This window comes from Lissotriton helveticus, chromosome 6, assembly GCF_964261635.1.
Source record: "Lissotriton helveticus chromosome 6, aLisHel1.1, whole genome shotgun sequence".
Classification (NCBI taxonomy): Eukaryota; Metazoa; Chordata; class Amphibia; order Caudata; family Salamandridae; genus Lissotriton; species Lissotriton helveticus.
In genome coordinates, this window is record NC_136067.1 from 851,545,468 (window position 1) to 851,564,832 (window position 19,365).

The following is a 19,365-nucleotide window of genomic DNA, read 5'->3' on the forward strand; positions in this document are numbered from 1 at the left end:
TAAAACTTTAAGGTCCTCAGAGAACCATTTCTGAGCGTCGTGAGGGCGTCTGATTTTAACCCGTTTGAGGGGGGCAACCACGTCGCTGCAGACTCAAGCCAATGGCTTAAGTTTGAGGCTTGAGTGTCTATTGAGACGGATTCGGGGGGGGAGAGAGGTATTGAGTAGGTCGATGAATGGGCTGATGTCAGCTTTATTCCAGTTACGGGCTGAGAAATTGGTATCCAGGGGCCTGCTGGGACGGGTAGGAGTTTTAAGGGAGAAGGAAATGAGGAAGTGGTCAGACCAAGCACACGGCAGTATGAAGGGGGCCGCGATCTCTAGATTGGAGTTCCAGACCTGGTCTAATGTGTGGCCTTTCATATGCGTGGCTGTGTTAACATGTTGGCGGCAGTTCAGACTGCGCAGCAGGTCGGAAAAGGCCGCAGAACAGGCGCTTTCCTTCTCATCCTGGGGCCAGTAGTTAAAGTCTCCGAGGACTAGAATTTTAGAGTTGTTGATGACCACCTGGGATAGAAGATCTCCGAACATAGACGGAAAGTCGGGCATGGGTTGAGGGGGGCGGTAGACTAAGACACAAATAAGGGGTGACACTGAGGATTCCAGTCGACCTGAGGAATACACAGTACGGTGAGGACGGAAAATCTGATGGAAAGCTTGATGATGGCTGCCACACCCCCTCCGGATTTGCCGGAAGCCCTGTTGGCTTGAAGGATGTAGTAGCCAGCTGGAATGGCAGCCAAGATGTCGGGGGAGGATCCGTCGTGAAGCCAGGTTTCGGTTAGAAACAGGATGTCGGGACTGTCGGTATCTAGAAGGCGATAAATTTCCGTCTGATGTTTTGCTAGTGAGCGGGTGTTAAGGTAGCACACTTTAAGCTCGAGACTGGGGGGTGTAGTACGAGGAGGGGGGCGAGAGAAGGCTTGAAGAGGGGTAGAAATTTTGCAGGCGTCAAGCTCAGGAAAGTTATTTCGAGCGTAACCCAGGCCCAGATGGTCGAGCTGCGAGCGGACAGACGGGGCTAGGGGCCAGGGGGCATGCAGGTCGACAGAAGAGTATTGGGTAGTGTAGGCAGAGTGACATGCCCCGTGCCCCGGTCGGTCGCGGACGGGCGCAGACGGGCTTGCCTTTGGCGCGCTTGCGGCTCGCCCGCTGCGCGTCCGGTGAAAGCACATTGATGTAGGGGGCGTGGCCTCCCGTGAGTGGGCGTGGCTACGGGTTTGACGAGGAATGGCGGCAAAGGTTTCCTAGTCAAAAGATGCTGGGGGAAGTGCCAGAAGAAGGTAACAAACTGTTAAAATAGCAAACAAAACACAATGTTTTTTAAAAATAGAAGCGAGTGCTACTCCCGGCTGTGCCTCAGGAGTCTTAAATAACCTAGAGCGCACTAGTTGTCAGCGCGACTTACATAGGCTGGGGCGCTGTGGGCGTGTCCACGGGTTTGACGAGGAATGGCGGCAAAGGTTTCCTCAACCCGCAACAGCGCTACGACCTGCTGCGCGTGGGGATTTTTAGTCAGAAGATGCTGGGGGAAGTGCCCAGAAGAAGGTAACAAACTATTAAAATAGCAAACAAAATACAATGTTTTTAAAAAATAGAAGCGAGTGCTACTCCCGGCTGTGCCTCAGGAGTCTTCAATATCCATGTAGGATGTAGGCAGCCGAGCTGTGTTATGTGTTGGTAAACTGCTCAATAAAAACGATTGATTCTAAAAGATGTTAATATTTCACATCTGTTCTTGGATTTTCGTCACAATAAAATACACTGAACATAATCATCACAAAAGTTATTTACAAAAGTTTAAGCTATTGCCATTATAAATTACAATAACTTCTATTTAAGTAGTATTAAAAAAAATGTAAAAGCCATTGTTATTTGTAATATCAATACATCTAAGTCACGTAAATACAACACATATTGCATTACAAATGCTATAGGTGTCACATTTGCGAAAGTTACAACTATTGGCATTGCAAATGACAAAGCTATTCATTTCGCTATTTTCAAAACCAAAACATAAATTAAAAAATTGTAATTTACAATACCAATAGCTCAAACTTTCCTAATGCGAGACCTATTGCATTGCAAATGCTTGTTCATTAGGTGGTCACTCAGAGACTCTCATTATAGGAGTAATAGATGAAGATGGAATAGTTTTTGGATGCGAGTTAAGGGCTACTCCACCCACTGTATTTTGTAAACGTTTTGGCAGAAGTAAAACAATATATATATATATATATATATATATATATATATATATATATATATATATATATATATATATGTTTTTTTAAACAACGGTACGTCCTCAGATAGCAACATTCAACAGAGGGCACAATTTAGCCAAGATGGGAACAGTGATCACAATATCAAACAAATATAATGGCTCTATTGATTCCGCAGATAAAAAAATGCAGGAAAGAAACACTGTCTTCCTTGTTGAGACTGGTATGATGTGTGTACTAGTGTGAGATGCAAATCAACAGCGCCCAAGGCCCAGTGACATGGTAAAACTCCTGAATGCATTACTTACTTTGTGAAACATATTCTTTCACTCCCTAAACACTGGTATATGACCGATATAATATCCGGGATACAGAATAAATACAGCTTTTTAGATATTTTTTGTAACTTTAGATTGGTTTACAGTTTGCCTCAGTAATAAAAACAAATTGTTTTGTAAAATAGATGTAAATAACAGGAGTTATAATTACTCAATGTAGTGGTAGCCAATGTATTGACCTAGAGATGAGAAAGGGGTGATTTGGCCCCACCATTTTCAAATGTGTGACCTGGAAATGAAGCCAAATGTTAGCAAAATGCAGTTAACTCACGGAGCCAGCTTGTCTGATATTTTAGGAAGTCTGCCCTTCCATGGATTGCATTGAAGTCAGAACCACCGTTTAGCTTGTTAGTTGCCATCTCTTTGATAGAAATGGCCTGCTTTCTGCTAAAACAAAGGTCTGGCTACATCTAAAGATGTAACCTGTAGCAACAGTGATTTACTAGACCTTGCTAATGTCCTAATGAACAGGAAGCCCTCTTCTGGCGAGGCCAGCATTGTATCCGACAACTGAGGAGCGAACTTTCAATTATTACTGCATGTAGAATTCTGAAGAGCAGAACTTGATGTTCAGACACAACTAAACAACACTTACTCCAGGTGCCACTTTAATGATCTCATCTCCACAACTGTCTCCTACAGAATCAAACGTATGTGGTCCTAATGCTAGCACTGCCTTGCCATAGACTCTTGTTTCCAAAGGCTGCTTCTGGAAAAAACCCTGGCCTTATTTTTATGTGATCAACTTTTTAATAAATAAATGTTGCGGACTCCTCCTAAAAGCAGAGCATAAAAGTCGCCTTCTATAATTCCCACGGCAGTGTGTTACATATTGCAGTATTAACAAAAGATGGCTCACCTCACCTATCAACAGATGAGGAATCACAGGTGTAGAGTTGGTCAGAATCTTTTGTAAGAAAATATGCGGTATTGATCCTACGCTTGAGATGGTGTAAATTTTAACACCAGGACAACCAAAATCACTAACAGAATGACGGTACAAACAAAGGAGTGAAACAAGCATTTTTATTAAGTTAACATGCATACAACTTGTGGTTTTACTACATGAGATTACATGGGCCTAATAACAGAAATAACAGAAAATATAAAGAAAATAGATAGTTTGTCTGAAATTACTTTGCTACAAATTTGGTCAGGCAACAAAGAAAGGTGATATCTGAAAAGACAGTATAGATGAACTGAGCAAGGGATATGGTGGATTGGAGTAGTACATACAAAAACATTGATATTCAGGTAACTCCTTAGTTCATACATTTAAGCACAGCTATGGGGAGATATTAATTAGCATGTGGTTTTTGTCGGAGACAGATTACTACTTGTGCTGCTTCCTATGTAGGGCATTAGATCAAGGGGGTCTCACTTAGGTTCCATAACTTACTACCCTACTAAAAATGCCCACGCCTGGCAGTACTACTGTTAAATCTACAACTAGGGACACAAGATACCTGGAAAGTGAAGCATGCACTGGGACAATTTGCATATAGCCAAGTTCTGAGCTGGGATGGTGCAGTGAGCTAAAAAACGGTGATGGATCAAGCCCTGATCTTTGGACTGGGTAAGAGTGGTCTGCTTAATTCAGGCACTCTGTTCATCACCACCCCCTTTTCTGAATCATTTTGTCCACCATAAGCGTGGAAGGGTATACTCAGATGTGAGTCCCTTGCTCATTGCACCATCAGGATTCAAGCAAGCCGGGCCGACGACGCCTGAAATGGCAGAAACCGGTCCCCGGGAGCTTGTTTCCTTCCCAGTATAAGAATTGGCTTGGTAGTTTGGTTTGCCCTGTTCCCATCATGCACTGGGACAGGAACAGACTAATTTGCATATAGCCAAGTTCTGAGCTGGGATGGTGCAGTGAGCTAAAAAACGGTGATGGATCAAGCCCTGATCTTTGGACTGGGTAAGAGTGGTCTGCTTAATTCAGGCACTCTGTTCATCACCACCCCCTTTTCTTACCTCGTCATTTGACACGTATATATTTTGTCTTGATTTAGGATTATATATGACATGAAAATATTATATTGAACATCAGGGTAATTAGTTATACCTTGTATGCAAATTAATGTGTAATTAATCCCTCTGTACTACTTCTTTTTACACATCGTTTGATGTCCCTAGAACATGTATAGGAGGGTGATTTGGGCATAACCCCTGTTTTTTTCCAATACGCCACACTTTAGCATTTGGCATGGGTGTCCCCTGAAACCACCATTATAGTCATTCCTTACAATAACAAGATTATTGCCAAATCCTCTGAGCCTGCCTCAAATTAAGGTGAGCCAAAATGTGGTCCCTTTTCTGTAATGTGCGGAATTAACTGACCAGTGGGAAAGATTGATTTAAACATTTCCACCCATCTGTTTTTTTGCAACCCATGTGTTTTAAAATCCTGAGACAACACTAGGATCTTGACAAAGGTATTTCGTGTGTGTCTTTCACACAAAAAGACGGCTAGAAAACCAAATATAATCAAACACGCAACGAGAAGGTGCATTCTACATTCCCATTCCTTTCTGCATCCATTTAGAACCTCCTGCTAATGCTCTGTCGATGGAAAAATATTCATCTATCATGTTACCACACATTTTTCCACTCTCCTACATCGTCCCTGTAGTAACAAGGACAGCAGCAATAATACCAGTAGAAAATGTCTCTGCTCAGTCTCTTCCTTCCATAGGAGACTTGCAGAAATAACAAGCTGAAACAATTATGCCACCAATTATATTCCTATATGTCTGGATATGTTCCAAATGTTAAGGAAATAGCTAAAGTTAATAAGTATAAAATCAATGATTTCTGAAATATTCTACATACATTGTCTAAAATGGGGCCCAGGTTGGCGGACAATCGCATTCAATCAACAAAGAGAGAGAGAGGGTTCAAGGGCACTCTTAGTCCCCAGTCAGTAAGCAAATAAACAAAGGAAGAGTGTCCGTTGGAGAAGCATTTAGAACTGATTGTAGCACGTAAAATATGAGGCCAGATGAAAGTGGTCAGATGACTAGACCAAATTTCAAGAAAAAATGCTAGATTTTTTCAGGAAACCCTCACTCACCCTAGTGGTGACATGCTTCATCATCGGGTCCACCGGGAGAGATCGAATACCTCCCCGGTGTGCTGCGACGCCAGGAGACTGCGGAGCAGGTTGTGTGAGAGTGAAGAGTGAAAAAGTTAAGTGCGGTTAAAAATGTCTAAAGTTGTACCAAAAAATCATTTATTAACTGGTCAACCCGACATAATAAAATTAAATTGACTATGTGCAGGGAAAACTAACCAAATAAAATATACTGGTGTTTCCCTGTTAGGGAAAGGTCAACATGTTTCTGCCCTTTGTATGTGTGAATTTACAGGGCTTTCTTCAGGACCAATAAGCGAGTGTTTACCTCGACAGGTGTGGGCGCGCTAAGGCCCACCCTGCCAAAGGTTGTGAAAGTTAAAAATAGCACTATGTGTAAAATTGGTGCATAAAAAGTACAAACCAGTAGGCTTGGGGAATTACCTCTGTTGCGAGGAACCTAGAAGTCTGTGAACAGATAATCAGACAGACACACAAAAACACACAAAACATAGAAACATAGAAATCAATCAATATTGATCCTTTATCATGGCCATTATTCCAATATAGTGGCGTGATACGTGCTAGCAAACCTATCAATGGCCGTGGCCGAGATGGATGAATTACAAAGTAATGGTTGTGCCCAAAGCCGGGGTGATGGGCCTCAACTAGCGCAAAGAAATGGCATCCAGCGCAATATGTTGCACATTGGTGAGGCAACAAGTGTGTCAATGGAGACTAACAGTGTTAAGTCCAACCATGTGGGAATCCGGGCGGCTGCCCGTGATTAATAGACTACCTGTAGTAGGGCGACGGAGACAAAATCCCCGAGGTGAAAAGCGGAAAAACAGGGCTACAGTGTAAATACCAGTAGCGCTGCTGGCCGTGATCTTGAGTACTAATTAAGCACACAAAAAATCGGAGCGTTGGAATAATGGTTTAGTTTTCCCTGCACATAGTCAATTTAATTTTATTATGTCGGGTTGACCAGTTAATAAATGATTTTTTGGTACAACTTTAGACATTTTTAACCACACTTAACTTTTTCACTCTTCACTCTCACACAACCTGCTCCGCAGTCTCCTGGCGTCGCAGCACACCGGGGAGGTATTCGATCTCTCCCGGTGGACCCGATGATGAAGCATGTCACCACTAGGGTGAGTGAGGGTTTCCTGAAAAAATCTAGCATTTTTTCTTGAAATTTGGTCTAGTCATCTGACCACTTTCATCTGGCCTCATATTTTACGTGCTACAATCAGTTCTAAATGCTTCTCCAACGGACACTCTTCCTTTGTTTATGGACAATCGCATTCACCACTTGCCTCCCCAAAATCAGCACACAAATAGCTAACAGCCAGCATGCTTAGAAAGCTCCACCTAATTAGAAAGTTATTTATGAAAACGGAAAAGCTTGACTGGATGGGGCTCTCAAATGTACAGGAGATATACGTAGTTCCACAAATACACAAATATGGAGCAGATGCACTGCCCCTTTATATGGTTTCACTACCCACACCAACGATTTCACCTGAAACCCATACTTGCCAGCTCTACTGGTTTAGAAAGTAATCAGTCACTGTTTTGACAGCCCTACTGCTTGCCAATTTCAGCCACGTATCCTACTGCTGTTCAGTAGGCCCTAGCAGGGAAGGCAGTCGCAGATAAAAGCAGACACATCACTGGAAAGTCAAATGTTTTCATGTTGGACTCAAAAGCAGGGGCAGTGATGAGAGAGGGCAGCTTTAGACTGAAAGTGTCACTCTTTCTTAATGGACGTTGATAACCATTGGATAGTTTGAAGAAAGGCAACATGACAGTGTCTGTAAAGTGCTTTAGGTTTAATGTTTGCAAAAAGCACGGTCTGTCAGAAACTGACTCAAAGAAAGTAGAGTAAGTAAAGAATGGAGTCACTATCATCGTTCCCACACTCCATGGGCACTGGTCCTTTTGTCGGAATATTTTACAGATGGAACTCAATATCCCTATGATCTCACTCCTTCTGGTAAGAGCGGAGGTCAGAGTTAAAGTTTTTTTCCTAACGATTCTTTAGACTTTCTTTTTTAGCGACCCTTGGGTTTTAGTCTATGTCCTCAGACTCCAATTACTCAAAGTCAATAGTATCTTTTCTTTGTGCCATCCATAATCAAAGTCATCCGCAAATCGATTATCAGGGATAATAAGCAATACACCAATACTCCTTACACTTTTCTGTGTTGTGCTGCAAACTTGAAAAGCTTTCTATGCCTCTACTAACCAACCTGCTAAAAAGCACCTGTACCGTCCTATTAAAATAACACATGTGATGGTTACATTCATTTTAAACTTGAAACATAGCTTAGGCATATGGACGTCAGGTTTAGGCAGAGGCATGTTTCCCGTCTTAGTCTTTTTATAGCATATACTCGTCAAAAAAAAAAGAAATATTACCATTGCATCTGCTTGCCAAGGCCAGAACTTCTTGCTTTACCAATGCTTGTTAACTGGTGTGTGGCCAGAACAACTATTGTCAGAATGCATTTTTACCAACCGCTGTCATCTGCAGATTGGGCCATCCAGTGCTGATTATCATATTATAATTTACACTAAAGTCAATACTGTGAAAAGGGTTGTGTGATATAATTTCCTCTGACAACAGCATTTGCTAACAATTTCAAAATCTGAAAAGTCGTCCTTCATTTTAGTCACAATATCTACGCAAATATGGAAACCACTGCCCTATAGTGGTTCATATAATAGGCTGAGTAAACCCTACCTAATTCCTCATAACACCCCCACCAAACCAAGGGCTTCCCCCGTATCCCCGCTACAGGAAGGTCCCAACCCCCCCTCACACCTTAGCGGGAACCCAGAATGCACCAGCAGAACTAGAGCAGCGATGTCCACAAGTGAAGCAGCAGATCTTGCCTCCTCATATGACACCCCTGATACTGCAATACCGCTATCCAAAATCTAGGTGATCACCGGTTTTAGAAGGGACCTCTCCCCTCCTAAACACCCCAGACCCCCAACTTCCCTTTCCAACATCCCCTGGGCCCCTCTTAAGAAAAAACGCTCAAAAGAGACACTCACCACCAACTGCATGCTCATAAACTGCAGATCAGCCTCGAAGCATGCAACTGAGCTAGCAGAATCCATCTTCACCCATGACATTGACATAACCTTCATCACCGAGACTTGGCTAAACGAATGCTCGACACCAAACTTGGACACTCTCGTGCCACAAGGCTTTGTAACCTTCATCACAGAGACTTGGCTAAACGAATGCTCGACACCAAACTTGGACACTCGTGCCACAAGGATTGTAATCATCAACAAAGATCGAAAACACCCAAAAGGCGGAGGTATAGCAATCATTCATAGAAACAACATATCTGTGACTGAAATAGACACCTTTAATTATAACACCTGCGAGTGCCTCTCCACTAACATCAACACAAGTGACAACAAGACTTTCCAGTGCCATCTCCTATATCATCCCCCAAGTAACACCACCGATCACCTGTCCGCCTCATTGTACGTGGCACACTCCGACGCCAACAGACTAATTCTGGGAGACATGAACCTACACTGGAATGAAAGCATCAACCCGGCAATCCAGAACCTAAATGAGCAGCTGCATAATAACAACCTCACCCAGCATTGTTCAGAAGGCACCCATAACAAAGGAGCAACCCTGGATACCATCATTGCCCAATAGGACACCATAACGATTGACCAGATCCTTCCGATGGACTGGTCAGACCAACACCTTATCCTATTTCTCATTATACAAACAATCACTCATCAACCCCTCACCGAAGCCCTCCAAATGGACGAGAAATCTTAGACATATCTCCATGACCAACTTTGAAAAAAAGGGTAGGCTCACTCCTGCCTACCTCCACAGATGATCTCTCAGCAACGGAACTCACCACTCACTATAACTCTACTATGACTTCCATCCTAGATCAATTAGCCCCCATGAAACTAAAAAAAAAAAAACAAAAAAAAAAAACAGGAAAACTTTGTACAGATCCTGGTTTAACTCAGACATCAATGCTGAAAGAAGACAATAAAGAGCCGCAGAACGTCGATGGAGGAACAACCCCTCTACAGGCCTCCTCGAGCAACTCAAAGAAACCAGAAGGAAATACAAAAAACACATTAACAACGAAAAAAACACCTTCTTCTGCACCGCCCTGGACAAGACGAAAAACAGACCCAAAGAACTATTCGATATCAGACAACAAACATCCAAACCCTCTGCTGCCCCAGGCCAGGCCTCCAAAGACCTGTGTGACAACTTCGCCAGCTTCTTCATAGACAAAATCACCAAGATTGAGCTCTCTTTAGACGTCAACCCCAACACCTCTTGCATAATCTCACCCCCAGAAACCGAAACCAATACTCGCAAACACCCCATGAAAGTCTGGAAATCTTTCAACCCCATACCGGAAACAGATTCTCAATCTGATCTCCATCTCCAGACCTGCATCTCAAGCATTAGATCCTCTACCCACTCAATTGACAAAGAAACTGAAGCTCTCCATAGCTCCATACTAGTGTAAGATCATTAACAGCTTCCTGAAAACCGGTATCATTCCTGACGGCCTCAAAGCCGGCCAAGTTACTCCACTCCCGAAAAAACCTGGCCTTGACGCTGATAACCTTAACAACTTCAGACCCGTCGCCAGTCTCCCCCTCCTTGACAAAATTCTTGAAAAGTGCGTTCTTTTTCAATTGACTCAGCACATGGACAGCATCAACCTTCTAGATCCCCACCAATCGGGTTTCAGAAAAGGTTGTAGCACAGAGACCGCGATCCTCAACATCGTGGATGACATTCACAAATCTCTAGATACTGACAAATGCTGCCTACTCATCCTCCTGGACTTATCGGCAGCCTTTGACACGGTGGATCACAATCTTCTCATCAAGGCTCTCCAAGATAAGGTAGGAGCAGACGAGGTGGTCTTACAGTGGTTCTCTTCCTTCTTACATAACCACTCCCAAAGGATAAAAATCAAAACCTTCACGTCTGACTCTCATCCTGTCAACAGAGGTGTCCCCCAAAGATCAGTGCTCTCCCCTCAACTATTCAACATTTATATGTAACCCCTCATCTCCATTCTCAAAAAAGCAAACATCACCTTCCACCTCTATGCAGACGACACCCAGATCTATCTGGAAACGTCCTCCTTTGAAGACATTCAGAGACTAAACAAAACTCTTAAAGAAGTCCAGCACTGGCTATCCATGAACCACCTCAAACTGAACCAAGACAAAACTGAAATTCTCCTCATCTCCAACAAAGACGAAAACCCCCAAATCATGGAATGACTTAAAGAAATCGATGCTCTCAACTGTAATCTCACTCTGGCTAACTCCACTAAATCATTAGGATTTACTCTAGACCCCAAACTTGACATGATCACTCACATCAGGAACTCCGCAAAGAGTGCCTTCTTTAATCTGAAGCTTCTCAACAACATGAAACCCTTCATCCTGCCCAACGACCTCAAACCAGCCACCCAATCCCTGGTGTTATCCAGACTTGACTACTGTAATGCTCCGGTTCAGCGAAATCCCACCTAGCCCTCTTCAAAACAACTCTAAACGCAGCAGCCAGAATGGTCACCGGAGTCAGGAAATTTGAGCACATTGCATCTGCACTTAAAGATCTAAAATATGGCTCCCAATAGAAATGCGTGCCAGCTTCTGAACTGCCTGCCTCAAGCACAAAGCCCTCCACACAGGCAAACCTGAATACCCGGCCTCCAAACTCAAAAAGGCCGGCCAGACTAGGAACCTCAGGAGTTCCAACTCCCTTCTGCTCATTCCCATGATAACACACAAACAGAAAACTGCTGCACGTTCCTTCTCCCGAAACGCACCCAGAATCTAGAACCCCATCCCAGCAGACATTAGGACTATCATGTCCTTTGTAAAATTAAAAAAACTCCTAAAAGACCTCTTCCTCAACCGTGCCTTCGTGGCAAGTAAACATCGCTAAAGGGCTCATTCCTGCTTTCCGCAACACCTGTTAACAATCTACCTCCTCCTAGAATCCTTTCGCCTATCCACGCTCCTCCCCTTCCTGAAAATGGTTCTGTGCAAGACAATCATGCACTCTGCAAGACTCTCAGGACTGCCCTGCCTCCTTGTTGCACTACATGTCGGGATTTACGAACTGATATGTACACTGATGATTATTTGTGATTCCTGTACTATAAATGCTGTAAAGTGCTCCGATACCCTTGGGTCTGGCTAGCGCTATATAAAACTCCTAAAAAATAAAATGAATGTGGGGCACCACAAATTACATTCTCAATCTTGTACATCTCAGTGAGACTACCCACCCGGTAACAGAACAGAATGTAACCTAGACGAATACTTTATTTTGTCATATACACTGTAGAACTCTGCCCAAGGGTTCGCCCTCCTAAAGATTTAACAATATCGGTGATCAAAAAATGTGATGGATGGAAATAGAACGATCACTCATACCAGCTTGGACTCTACCTGTGCAGTTTTGCATACCGTAGACCTTTGCTTATCTATGCCATTTTATAAGTAGACCAGCCATACATAAAAAACAATTCTATTGCATATTAATAGATTCACCTGTTGCTCGCACCCCTTTGTTTAAAAATACCTATGGCAGAAATCTCATCAAGTGAGAATTAACCAGGAGCAGAGACCAAACATTAAATCGTGTTACATATTCTAGCTTGTTATACAACACCTCTCCAAGCACCAGAGTTTTAACTTTTTGGTAAATCGCCTATTTGAACACACCATGATATTTTTCCCGAGACATCCAGACACTCACACACGTGTTTTGGCCCAGTGTACCTAATCATTTCAAGTAACACCAACCCGATGAGGCCCAGCAAGGGCAAAACGCATCTGTGGATGCTTTTCCTGCTCGGATGATACGCAGTTAGCAGTTCGGTCAGCACAGCACCTTTTGGCCGCATACGAAAAAGATTTATATATGGTCGGTCCCCTTCAGAAATAGCACAAGACGATTAAATGAAAAGCTGTCCAAGTACGTATTATTTGCATTAGATTGATCCTAGCGCTTCTACCGACTGTTATGTGCTAGAAACAGAGGCACCGCTGTGATTTCAATGCAGGGATATTAGGAGTGTTCAAGAAGTACTAGGAAGAATGGTTAAAAGATTACAAACGCACAAGCTCACCCCCCAACCCTCAAACTCCTTACTCCAACAAATTCATGTGCAACGACAACCTAAAATAGCCCAACAAGAACTTCAATCAAATGTGGTGCAGTTATTCTTAGGACTTCCACAATCCGCATGATCTTCTGAGGCAGATATACAGAGCTTTCCCATTAGTTGCACAGTTTCCGATCTAAGTCCACTCATCTTCTGTGATGCTCCTGAAGGATGGCGCTGAAGTCGCCTACCTGGTTCCAAGTGATGAACTCGTTAGTGTCGGGATCGTCCACTAGCATCCATAGCTTGCACAGAAAGGCAGGCACATTGGGATGTTCCTGCTTCATGGCGCCCCCAGGCTCCACGCAAAACCACACCTCGGCAGACGGCTGCGGGGATTCCAGGGTGCGTGCCGGAACTCGTGCGCGCCGGGTAAAATCACAGGTGGCCTCAACAAAGCAGGAACGCAAAGCTAAATCCGTCAGACTAGGGCCCCGGAACAACGTATGGAAACCGAAATGGGCGGGTCCTGCAGGAGACACACCCCCGCCATGCAATACTGAAACTACAAGACTGTTTCACTAAATACAAAGGTACGTCACATGGCTAGCCATGGTATAGCCAGTCAAAACAACCTGGTTCATCCCATTTTTTACGCGATTGGCGCGGCCGGGTTGTAATGGCGGCCACGTTAAGTTCAGGCAAATGCGCAACAGGCTTAAATGCCGGATGACTGTGTAATGTACCGCCATTGCTGTGAACGGTGGCCATTTTGAAGAGGGATGATTTCCTTTGCATGGGTATACAGCATCCGTTCCTCCTTAGAACGTTAACAAGATTTCTATTGAAAATCAGCTACTTTTTTTAATCTCTTCATTGCACTGTTATTTTTTTTATTTAACGTGTACAACAATATGCACTTTGCACAGACAGCAATCACGTATTTTTACATTTGCAGACCACATAGCTGCACATTTGTCAAACTAGGTGTGGACATTTTCATGGTTCAAGTGCACTTATGAGTGACATCCAACTGGCAAATGGGTGACACTTTGAGTGACACTTTCTCGTGAGTAAAGCCAAGCAATAAAGTACATCTAAAAGGTACATACTTGAAATTACACCCTTGGAGCATTGATAATCTCTAAATATATCTTGAAAGTACTGCGAAACACCTGAAATTGAAGGTTAACACTTGCTTTATAATGAACACTACATTTCTGTACATTTTACGGTAGCTTATGTAATATTACATGTAATACAATTTTAAAACTATGTACATATTCACAGTGCTTTAAATCATAGGATGCATACTCATAACAATTTTGAAGTAACTATTCCCCACCGGGCTAATCAAGCCTCATTTCCGTTTCGTATTAAGCAAATGAGTTATCATAACGTCTGTGTAAAATAATGCATTTCCGCTAAATTTATTTAATTTGTTAGATTTATCATCTTTCATTTAGGTGTGTGGTTATTTTGTATGAGATTACTCAAAGACAAAATGGTTATAGATTATTTTATCCTTGTTTCTGATTTTTTAGCTCGAGCCTAGAGCAGCGCGCATGCGTTGCTCTAGGAGATGACCTCCTTGAATCACTCTGGACTTCGAGCAACCTCGTGTGTGTTGTTGTGACATTTCATTGGCCTTTGTGTGTGACTTTCAAAAATGAAAGCATGCAATTGGCCAAAGGAGGCTTTTTGTCCAACCTTTTCTTAAAATGTTGACTTGCGGTTACGAGCAGCGGCGCGCAGTGTGCCATCTGTTGAGTGTTATATTTCAAAGGTTGTTTTTGATCTGCTTAGCGCAGCTGTGCTTGCAAAAGCTTCCTCTCCTACCCCTTCCTTTCCTCCCTCGGCTCCTTTGTGCCTCTTCCAGGAGCAGGCTGAGATAAGCGGAGACGTGCTTGTTTTCATGTTGGAGGCTCTCCAAACTTTCACTCGCTCTCCCTGCTCGAGTTTGATGCAGGTTCCGGCTATTGTGAGATGTTTAGTTTTAAAACCTTAGAAACCATTCAGAAAGGACACATTTCTGCAAGTGTGTCCTACTTTCTAACAAACATCGTGATATTGTGAACTGCTTCTCCCTGTTGCATCTTCCCCTTCAACGCCTTCTCCTCTCGGTGCCCGCTCCTTCTCCCAGCCCCATGCCCCTTCACACTCTGTCCTCCCTTCTCCCCCTTTCTTTCAGTCTACGCTGCCTCTTATTGCCCCGTTCTTGCCTTTCCATCCTGCTTTCTCCTTTAATTTTAACCAACGCCCCCAGGGTAGATGATGTCAAAGGAAGGAACGCTGCGCACCAAAAATAAACACATTATGTAAAACGTTACCATTTAAAGGTCTACTAAAAATGTAGCAAACAAAAGGCTTGTGATAGCAAAATACATTGTGGCAAAGCTGAATGTCATACACGTACATACTTAGAAACCATTCAGAATGGACACATTTCTGCAAGTGTGTTACTCCTTTCTAACAAACATCGTGATATTGTGCAAACTGCTTTTCAGGGTGGATGATGTTGAAGGAAGCAGCGCTGCGCACCATAAAATAAACACATTATGTAAAACTGTACAATTTAAAGGTTTGCTAAAAATGTAGCATCTCTTTACCTAGTACTGGCACTACATATCCAGCAATAGCCAACAATGTTTGATTATGTCTGCCATGGGTCTGAGACCTACTGTGACAACATTCACAGAATGGCCATATAAGGTAACAAAAATACTTATTACTTTATTATACATTTTCAACATGCTGCACAGGTGGTACACTCCTCTACAACATAGCCTAAACAAATTGGCAAAGCCAATAGGTCTGGCTAAACACTGACAAGGTACCAAAGGTGAGACCTATTGGCTATGCCAATGCTTGTTTTGTGAGACCTTGACTGCTAAAGCACTTACATTTCTTATGACCTCAACAGTTTGCTAAACAGCTTTTAGTGTGACATTTGATATTAAAGTAAACCGGGATTTAAGGGTAAATTACTATTTAAATCCACCCAGCACAGGTTTCCCAAATGGAGACATCTTTAAAGTCTCAAAAGAGTGCATGATTAGCATAGAATAGGAGTGCGCCACTCATAACACAGCAATGTGTTTGATAGAGCAGATTGGGATCGAAATTAAATATTATGGTTCAACCTTTAAATCACCATCCCTTACAGGGTCTGGCCCCGTCACCGCTCTAGTTTCTTCTCACCTCAGGTGACAGATCTTTGCCACCGCATTTTGATTTGAAGAGCTATTTCAGTAACACAAGCTAAATTTCAAATACAATTCTAAGTTCAGTCAATGATGAGAGTTTGAATATGTTTTAACAGCTTTTTCCTCATTAAGGGATTAGAAAGAGTCTTTTATTCTTTTTATTTAAATTAGTCAATAAATCTTTAGCAATTTTACAGAAATCTCACAAAAATATTTGGTTAGAAGCAAATAATCAGACAATGCATCAAGCATGTTATATGAAGGAATAAAACCCTACTCTAAAGAACAGGACCAGCATTTCAAACATAGTAGAACTCATGAAGAGTTCAAGAACAAAGAAGAAAAGTGAGATTAAAGGAGCTTAAAGCTCCAAGCCAAATTAAAGCAGCAGAACTTCCCATAAAGAGCAGTTCATGAAACTCAGCCGAATGTCAGTAATCTGACAATTGATCACACAGCTGCAGTAGCAAATCTGTAAAAATAAAGCCTCAAAATAAAGTAAGGTTTAACAGAAGCATCAGTAGCCATAATCGTCAGTCTACGACAAGGTAAGTAAAGAATGGAGTAAAGTAAGCATTGAAAACCATCTGAAAATATTGCCCGACCAGGCGGGGTTCATACCGGGTCGCTCGACTTCACATAATCTGCGCCCTCTATTCTAGCTGTTACAGGATGTAGACCCGGACATAGAAGCTGTGGCTGACTTTTTAGACGGAAACAAAGCGTTTGATTAGGTGGAATGGAATTACCTCATGGGGGTACTGGGCTGGATGGGTGTCCCCTCAGGTTTCCTCTCTTGGATATCGCTATTGTACCAGCGGCTGCCGGCCAGGTATCAGTGAATAGCGGGTGCTCTGCCCCATTTTCAGTATCACTTAGGACGAGACAGGGGTGCCCGCTGTCACTTCTATTATTCGTGTTGGCTATGGATCGCTCTACCCCTCTCTATGGCAGAAGGCATATCATTAATAAAACATGATAATACTGCCCAAGCTGCTGTACCTGTTTCTAAACATACCGTACAACCCTGGCCACCCTTTTTTCAAAATGCTCCAATCGCAGCTTATCAGATTTGCGTGGAGGGGGTTTTAGGCACCGGACATGAAACTATACTACATATGTGCGCTGGCACACAATGCCACATATTTTATTTTAACCTGTACATGCCACACTCAGCCATTGAGCAGGGATATATGGATCCTATTCCATTAGTGGGATTCATTGCGCATAAACCCAAGGACAGGGATTCGGAACCCCCACTGTAGACTGCACCAATGCAGCATGGAAGGACAGCGCTGCCAGACTCGAAATGCTGAGACTATATTCACCAAGACTGCAACTCTCACAGTCTCCGGACTTTGAGTTAGTGGGAGAGGTGATTTGTGTGTCTTTTGCTTGTCAGTGAATGCAGCACAAATTCAAAATGAACACGTGGGGAGACCTCTACAATAATGGTCTTTTTAAAACCAAGGAACAATTTTTCTATAAGAGTGAACCTACGACCATGGAGTTGTTTTATTTTTTATTTTTTGTAAGCCAATAACAAACAGTAAACAATTACATTGAAACATAAACAAGAGGATAAGACATATTAAACAATACGAACATAAATAGCTTCCATAATGTCAAACTAACACAAAAGTCACATAGTTCCACATGTTTAAAACAAGATGAACAAGCATTTACAATGCAACGGTTTCGCCTTTGGAAAAGTTAGAGCTATTAGCAATGTAAAAAATTAATTTCATATCTCCCTATACTAATTCACCACTAATCCTTTTTGGGTTCTGGGGTAGCATGCTATTCAGTGAAAAGCAATTTGATGCCTCATCGGGGAAGTAAGTGCTATATCCATGTAATTACAATATAACAGGGTGAATAAGTCGTATTACAGGGCAAAGTATTTCTCGTACTCACCGATTTCCACTGTGCATCGTCATCAGGATCAAAAGTGGGGGATACAGGCACGGAGATGCCCCTATAATCCATGCTGTAGCCTATGGTGTGAGCACTCCAGCCTCTTCCTCTGCCTCTAAGAGTGGCAGCACAGATCCAGAGATGAGGGGGGCCTCCCTGGTCGGTAGTAAACCAGAGCTCGGGGAAACCAGCAGTTTTTCTGGGGCAGAACAGACACCAAGAAGTCTAGGGGGTGGGACAGTAAATGCCTGCAAAAGGTAAGCTGCCTTCCTTGAGGGTGGGAGAGCAGACCCCAGAAAAGGTAGGTGTCTGCCTGCAGCCAGAGACCAGATCCCAAAGATATGAGGTGTCTAACTGGTATATGAAAGCAGATCCCAGGTAAGTGAGGCGTCTTTCTCTGGTTGGAGACCGAATCCCAGAGTTAGGAACTGCCTTCCCGTAGTAGGAGATCAGATCCCAGGGAAACAAGGTGTTCCAGTGGAGTCTTTATTTGGTGGAACAGCAGATTCCAGGGATATGGAGAGCGTTTCCACTGTGGAAGACTAGATCCAGCGATATAAGGCGCCTTCCTGGCTTTGAAAGACCAGATGACTATTCGAAGTGAGGAGTATTCCTGTTGGGGGGGGGGAGGAGCAGATCCCAAGGGGTGAGGATTCTCCCTGGCAGTGGTGAAAGGACAGAGCAAGGATCCAAGGGAAGGCTGAGATCCGGTAAATGCAAGCATTCCAGGAGCACACAGTTCCAGATAGTGCTCAGATGCTTAAGAGAAAGTGCCGACGCTCCTGGCGGCCAGAGACCCGGTGGGCTCCGTCCCCCCTGAGATTGGGCGAGTACAGATGCTGCAGGGATGAGGGGAGCCCTGTGCCATTCATCCGGTGGTGACCCTGGTGCACTGCCTTGGGAACGAGACCCGGTGCGCTGCACTGCCTGCACAGTACGCAGCAGTGCCTGGTGAATGAGTCCTCACTGCCCCTGCGCTGCCTCGGCTAGCGAGTCCTCACTGCATTTTCCTCCCAGCACTGACTCAGCCCCGGGACAGCGGTCGCCGCCTTCACTCGAGCTGCGCTTCTCGCGGAGGCGTGCGCTTTTATTTGTCGGACAAGGACTGTGTCCCGAACGAGGGGCAGCTCTAAAGGGGCGTGGAGAGATCCTGGCAGTACGCACTGCCCGGGACTGAAGGGGGGGCAGTGGCAGGTGTCAACCCGGTCCTGTCCACCGCCCCCTCCAGGGACTCTCCTCCTGGGGAAATCCTGGTACTCGCCCGCAGCAGGCGCGGCGACACTGAACTTGACTTTCTCCGGTCAGCAAGAGGAAGGCAGGGCTGCCCTCAGGGCGAGGGTGAAGGAGAGCGCTACAAGAGAAGGGAGGGAGGGACACGACGAGGGAGGAACGCAAGGAGCCGCCGAGCTGGGGAGGGAGAGAAAAAGAAAGCGATTGACGGGA

General features: G+C 43.8%; 1 protein-coding gene across 2 annotated transcripts in view; it reads right to left on the reverse strand.

The window, feature by feature from the left end:
• Positions 1-19,365, reverse strand: part of LOC144763143 (heat shock factor protein 2-like) — a 406,222-nt gene that overhangs the window by 366,505 nt on the left and 20,352 nt on the right. The window contains exon 1 of one of the 2 annotated variants that reach the window (XM_078648462.1): positions 13,051-13,328. The exons of the other annotated variant lie outside the window; for it this stretch is intronic. Coding sequence (XP_078504588.1) covers positions 13,051-13,146 — 96 coding nt within the window. The 5' untranslated portion in view covers positions 13,147-13,328. Of the gene's footprint in view, positions 1-13,050; positions 13,329-19,365 lie in introns of those variants that run through there. 2 annotated transcript variants of the gene reach the window in all.